Source organism: Microtus ochrogaster, assembly GCF_000317375.1.
Source record: "Microtus ochrogaster isolate Prairie Vole_2 chromosome 6 unlocalized genomic scaffold, MicOch1.0 chr6_random_2, whole genome shotgun sequence".
In the NCBI taxonomy this organism is placed as follows: domain Eukaryota; kingdom Metazoa; phylum Chordata; class Mammalia; order Rodentia; family Cricetidae; genus Microtus; species Microtus ochrogaster.
In genome coordinates this window covers 12,203,039-12,209,803 of record NW_004949095.1, presented here as the reverse complement: position 1 = coordinate 12,209,803, position 6,765 = coordinate 12,203,039, and the positions used below count along the sequence as shown (strand labels likewise).

Here is a 6,765-nt window from a genome sequence, read left to right as displayed (position 1 = left end):
GAGAATGCACTACTATTTCTCTGATGGAGAATGCACTACTATTTCTCTGATGGAGAATGCACTACTATTTCTCTGATAGAGAATGCACTACTGATTCAGAATGCATCTGCATTCATCTCATGAGTCTTTTCTGTAATTTTTGTTCCTGCCGAATGCAAAGTATTACAAGAGATATATAGTCACAGACTTTATTTTCTATTCTGGAAATAAGTTATTTAGAGAATTCCATTTTCTTTATATCTGCCCAGAGAAGTGTCACCAGCTTAGACTATGGTGACTGCCTACAATCTCATCAGCCATCGCTAAATACCACATCAGCATTGGATGCGTCTGTTTTATGCTAGCGTGGAGGATGAGAAACATGTGACACGATTATTTTTCTACCCCAGTGACTTCCAGTCTGCTGATGAGAGGAGTCATAACTTAAGTCCACCACACTTGGATATCAAATAAACGAGAATTCATTGGATAGCAATACCTTTCACAGGATAATGACAGAAATAATCTGACTATGAGCTATATAATGAAAACAGTCTGGGGAAAAAAAAGTGAGTATATTCTCAGAGGCACTTTAGCTACCAGATTGTTAAACAGTAAACCCCAAGAATTTGGGATTTCTCCAGGGTCTCAAGCTAAGAGAAGAAAGGCCTGAGCTGTTCAGGGAGGAAGCTCTTCTCTAGATGAAAGAGCTTCACAACTTTACAGAGATGATGATGGGTCAGTGGTGGGCCACCATGCCTTGACTTGAACTGCTTAAATGTGTGTATCACTGGTCCTCTATTTAAAAATAAGTCTCCTTTTAGGGCCCTGGAGATGAACTGGAGTGAACGGATAACAGGCCCTTCCCCTTTTCTGATTTTTACCATTAATTTGGCTGGTCTAATTGGCTTGTTGAGGATAGGTGAACATCGCTGACTTCTTGGGTCACAGCAAAATAAAAAAAAAAATCCAAAATGTTATACAGCTATTTTCACTTTTATTTTATTCTACAGAAATTTTATCATGTTTGATTATAGACAGGTACCCCAGACTTCACTAGGAGACTATGGATCATCATTCAAAGCTGTACATATTCTGTAAATTAGGTGGCCATAAGGATCTCAGATAAAAAGTTGTTGACAAGCTAAGCTTCAGTTAATGTCAACTCAGTGGATAAAAAGCTACTGAAGTCTTCATAAGTCAGGGGAAAATTCCTCCAGAACCAGGAGTGCTGTGAGTGTTGTCAAAGGACGTAAATCTCCATATGATATAGTTCCAGATGCCATTCCCTTCATGGTCTGTAAGTGGTGCCCACGGCCATGTGAATGTACGGCAGTGTGCTAATACCAGCATTATAAAAAAATAATCAACAATCCATGAAATGTACATGGGAGGTATCGACAGCATCCAAAAAGGAATCTGAGTTAGCCATTATCGCCACTTCAGGAAGCTTATGTAAGGAAGCAAAAAGTGACAGTTTACTAAGATACAAAGTCAGACTCTGGTTGTCCACAAAGTACAATGTCTCTTTTCCATCAAGTTATGTGTATAAGCAAAATTCCACGCAGAGTCCCAGTGGGGGTGTGAATACCTTCAAATACTTGAAACTTTAGCCTCCTCCACTCATCCCTAAGCCTTTTTTCTTTTCTAAGAAAAGTTGATTTGCACAATGTGCACAGACAGGAATTTTTTAAGAATGTGTTATATAAGCTTTCATCTAGCAAGTCCCTGCTGCGCAAGAGATGTGCCAGGAGACAGAAACCTGAGCACTCTGAACTCTTCATTGTATGCTTTTGCTGAGAAATGGAAACCAAGTGGGCTTTAAAGAATGGCAGATTAAATAAGTTTCCTGCATTCCTATTGGGCATCACGTCCTTAAAAGATCTGGTTAGTTTTACAATAAGAAATATCTCCTATGTAAGTACTAAACAGGGCTTGACCCTGCTGAACTTCGGTGCATTCAGGGTAGTATGGCTGTAACTAGCCCTAAGAAGACACTTACATTCCCCAGCCTATCAGACTATGGAAACAATGGACACCCCACAATAGAATTGTCTCCCAGAAATTGTATGCTGGGAGAAGGAAAATGCTGGAAGCCTTTGTATCTCTCAAAAGAGATTTAATAGTACTGACTGCATCTATCACTTGCTAGGCCACCTTGTATGATGAAATGGAAGCCTAGACAATGATGGGTCAATGGTGGGCAGACTTTGCCCTGGACTGCTTAGGTGTATATAAACTTTAATATCACTTCAGGACTTGTACAATGGACCAAAGGAGGTCACTGGTTCTCATTGTCCTTCTTCCCAATGGCCACATTGGCTAAAGCTCCTTTATCTGCGTTTTACTATTAATTTTGCTATTTCAATTGACTTATCGAAAAAAAGTGGCTGAGCTTGACTTTTGGGGTACAGATTATAACCCCAAGTTTGGTAACATGGTCATCATACACAGAAATTAAAATTTTCTCAATAAACTAGCAGTAGATTGGCATTCTTTTGGCTTAAAAAAAAGGAAAACAACAGAATCAGAATGCTCTGAACTTATTTTTCTCACTCACTCATTCACGTATTTACTCGATGGATACATCCTGAGTGCACACACTGCTTGTGCACAGCATCAAGCAAAAAGCACACTAGGAAGCTAGTATTTTACATTTTCCTTTATTTTTAAAAATTTCATACCTGCACACAAGAAAGTATGATCGTATCTACCTCCCATCCCCCCCAGTCCCCCCCCTATTTCTTTCCAGCTTCACACCTTGTTTTAAGTAATCCACTAAATCATTAGTGCTATTCACATGTGAACTGGTGTGAGGCCAGTCACTGAAACATGAGAAACCCACCAATGGCTATAGAAGTAAAAAGAACTGTGATGTAAGCCAATATGTAGTAAGGAAAACAATAAGGATAACAGAAGCTTGGTGGATGCAAGGATGATTGACAGTTGACAGGGGAAGAAAAGAAAGGCAATAAAAAACAGCTGAAGCTTGGTGGATGCAGGGATGACTGACAGGTGATGAAAGGAAGAAAAGGAAAGTAATAAAGACAACAGAAGCTTGGTGGTGCAGGGATGACTGACAGATGACGAGAGAAAGAAAAAGAAAGCAAGTTTAGGGAAGCAACTTTGAAACTGTAGCTGGGGAGTTTCTTTAAGCCAATAGAAAGTCAACAGATATATAGAGATGAAATATGAAAGGCAATAAAGGCAGACTGATAAAAACACACAGGGAACATTCTGGAATTCATCTCAAGTCCTCAAGTCACTTATGACCTAGAGCAAAAGAGGGTAGATGTGGAAACTCCAGACAGAATGATAATGTGTTGATAATGTACCCACAACAGCTGGTCTCTAGCTCCAGGACACAGTCTCTCAGACTAAATCAGAGTTGGGGCTTCATTCCCTCCTGACTCGTTCAAACCACCTCGCGTATTGATATACTTAAAGAAATTTTTTTTTTGAAGCAACTACCCGTTGTACAATTCTCTTAGGTGAAGAACAGTTTCTGAAGTTCTCTTTCCGTGTTAGAATTGCCTAGAATCAATGAGGGAAACACATGGACTTATGCAATCAGTAGTCCCAGGCCGTATCATCCCTTTTCCAGAGCAGTTTTAACATTTTTTACTAGTCCCTGGCCCACAGCTAAGCCCTCCCTCCTTTCAGTGGGCAGCTGAGAAATCTCCTTCCCTCCTTGCCTCACCACTGGCAGCAGACAGCACTGTGAGTGGACAGCAATGGCTCAGACCCCAGAACCTGCCAGGCGGGAGCCTTCACCCTTTTTCTGACCTCCATAAATATTTCCAAGCAAGTCTTTCAAAGGATAAATATCTGAGCCTAGAAACTTAAGGGAAATGTGGCAACCGTTGGTAGAGGAAGAGCATATTCTCATCTTGAGGAGAAACACTGAGACCTTAGGCTGAACCCTTCCCACCCAGAGACACAGACCTCATGATCCTTTCTAACCTTGTCTGTTTTGGTCTTCCAGAAGCTAGCCAGGGTGATCTAGAGATGGAGTCTTAAATCAAGCAACAATGTGACATTGAATCCCTCCCCTCTGTTACATAAGAATTCCTTCAGGCCTTGGGGACACTGAGACTGCCAGCTTTGAAATATGTTTTCAAGGCAGCACCCCGTGTACACTTGATCCTGTCCACACAAGAGACAGGAAATGTTTATTTTCAATTTAGCTTCCGACTGCTTCTCAACAAGAAACTACTTTTCAATTACATAGTAGTTTGAAAATGGAATGCCAAGAAGTGACACACATTCTAACTTCTGTGGTTTCCTGTGGATTTTTTTTTTTTTTTTTTTGGAAGAGTGAATTCCCATAGCTGATGAGTTAAAGGCTCCTCAAACACAGATCTTATTTACAACAGCAGAGTTTCCCACAGTATGGTCTCCTGAAGCTTCTTGAAGTACAAATTCTCAGGCTTCTCAGGTTTCTCATACCATACATTAGAGGCAGGGAATCCAACATTTTGGCAGTGAAGCCCAGGAATCCACAATTGGGGGGATTTTCTTGTGACTGATTGCATCGAAGTGGATAAGCCACCTGCAGACTAGAACTTGTGGCTGGTAAAGAGGGTGCTGAAGTCCATGTAGCAACCACATAAGGACAAAGCTACACACACACTGTACTGCTGTATCGTTGTTTTTCCAAGGTGAGCATGATTTCAGAACCAGTGATAACACAGGAAAAAGTAAGGAAAATGCTGAGAGACTATAAAAGAACTAACACAAGATTAATTAGGCCAGGGAGGGTTAATGTGGGAAGAGATCATCTCCATACAGTTGTTTTGTAAAGGACTTTCTGTTGCATATCTGAAAAAAATAATTCCTTTATCATACATTTTATTGAAAAACAATGTAATACAATACAATACATTCTGATTAAGTTTTCTTCTCTCCCAACTCCTCCCTTATCCCTTGCACCTTCCCATCTACCTAACTCCACATCCTTTTCTCTCTCTCTCTTTAGAAAGTAAACAGAAAAAATAATCAGGTTAAAAAAAGAAGAAGGAGAAACACACATGCAAACACAAACAAAACACAGAATCAGAAATAATAACATAGAAGCAGATCAGTAAGAGAACAAAAAAAAAAAGCCAAACAAAGCATCATGAGGCAAAACCATTGAGTTTGTTTTGTGTTGGCTGTCTACTGCTGGGCATGGGGTCTACCCTTACGTGTGGTTAATATACCCAGTGAGACTCCATTGGAGAGGAGCAATAAAAAGAACTCTTGCCTAGCAGTAGTGGTGCACGCCTTTAATCCCAGTCCTTGGGAGGCAGAGGCAGGCAGATCTCTGTGAGTTTAAGGCCAGCATGGTCTACAGAGTGAGTTCCAGGGAAATCAAAGCTACACAGAGAAACCCTGTCTCACAAAAACCAAAGAGAAAAATGAAAAAAAGAACTCTTATTTTTTTAATATTAAAAGGGGGTTTGCCCCTACTGGGTTGTCTTATCCGGTTTTAATCCCTGGGAGGCCTGCCCTCTTCTGAAGAGAATGGAGGAGGAGTACATCTGGGGGAGAGGGGCTAGGGGGCTGCAGTTAGGATGTAATATATGAGGGAAAAAAGTCTTAATAAAAGGGGGCTTGTTGACCAGCTAATAGTTGAATATTCTCAGAAAAGAGCACCATTCTTGTCTTCATTTTACAGTTTTGTTGTTTGTCCTAGAGTCACGTGGAGGAAGGAAGAGCCAGCATTTACCAGTCTGTATTCACCAACTCTTCCAAAGAAATGATGTGTTTTCCAGATTTCCCCTATCCTGATGATTTCCCAAACTACATGCACCACAGCAAACTCCAAGAATATATAAAGGCATTTGCTCAGAAGAAGGATCTTTTAAGATACATACAGTTTGAGGTAGGACCTTGTACCCAGTACCACTGGTATTATAAGAATGAATCCGCGAAGATGGAAGGACACAGCATCAAACAGCATGTACCAAGTGTCTTGACTCCTCACCAGCCCATAGTTCTGTTATACTATAGAACATTTATGCACTCCCCCTCCTGCCCAGTTCTTCTCAGAAACTTTTAAAATCTCTTAGAAAATACTGTTGACAGATCTACTATCATAGCAAAGTTCCCTACATCACTCTCTTCTGCTTGGAAAATAATTCAAAATTCTGTCGTCCACATTTGGACTCCTGTGGGTTCAATATCAATGAGTCATGCATTGTCCAATCAAATGTGGCATTTGTTAGAAATCACGACATTATAAAAAGAGTATCAACGTCAATGAGCCCTCTTAGCCCATTATATTCCTCCTTGAGGAGTATTTGAAGAGTTATGAAGTGAGGCCATTGTTTCGGTAACTGGCAATAATCTTTTATATTTGTTTGAAAGCCCCGTCTTAATTAATTAGTGTTAAATGAAAAGGGCACATATATAGTGGAGGAAACAATTGACAAAATTATGACTTGAGGCTGTTATTTACATAATTATTTTCCCTGCGGTAGTTCCAAATATATAGTTAAAGTTAAAATGTCCAGCTATCATTTTTTCAAGTATTTTTAAAAGTTAAAAAAGCAAGGTTAATTGAAAAGTAAAGAACCAGCTGCCTGGAGCTGGAAAGTACTCCAAAAGGCGTCACCCCAGATGGCCTTTTATTGCGTTTATCTACCCATTCCATCCATTCATCTACTGTGGAATTCCAAATGTCAAAAATTGCTTTGATTTGTGGCAGGAATATCTACAAACATTAGTCATGCTCCTGATTCATGCTTATAGCATGATATGGTTATATAGGAAGAGAGAAAGAGAGAGAAGAGAGAGAGAGAG

General features: G+C 40.1%; 1 protein-coding gene across 1 annotated transcript in view; it reads left to right on the top strand.

Annotated features, from left to right (window-relative positions):
* LOC101993272 (putative dimethylaniline monooxygenase [N-oxide-forming] 6) overlaps nt 1–6,765 on the top strand; it is an 18,598-nt gene that overhangs the window by 1,512 nt on the left and 10,321 nt on the right. The window contains exon 2 of the mRNA XM_005363977.3: nt 5,657–5,845. Coding sequence (XP_005364034.1) covers nt 5,657–5,845 — 189 coding nt within the window. The remainder of the gene's footprint in view (nt 1–5,656; nt 5,846–6,765) is intronic.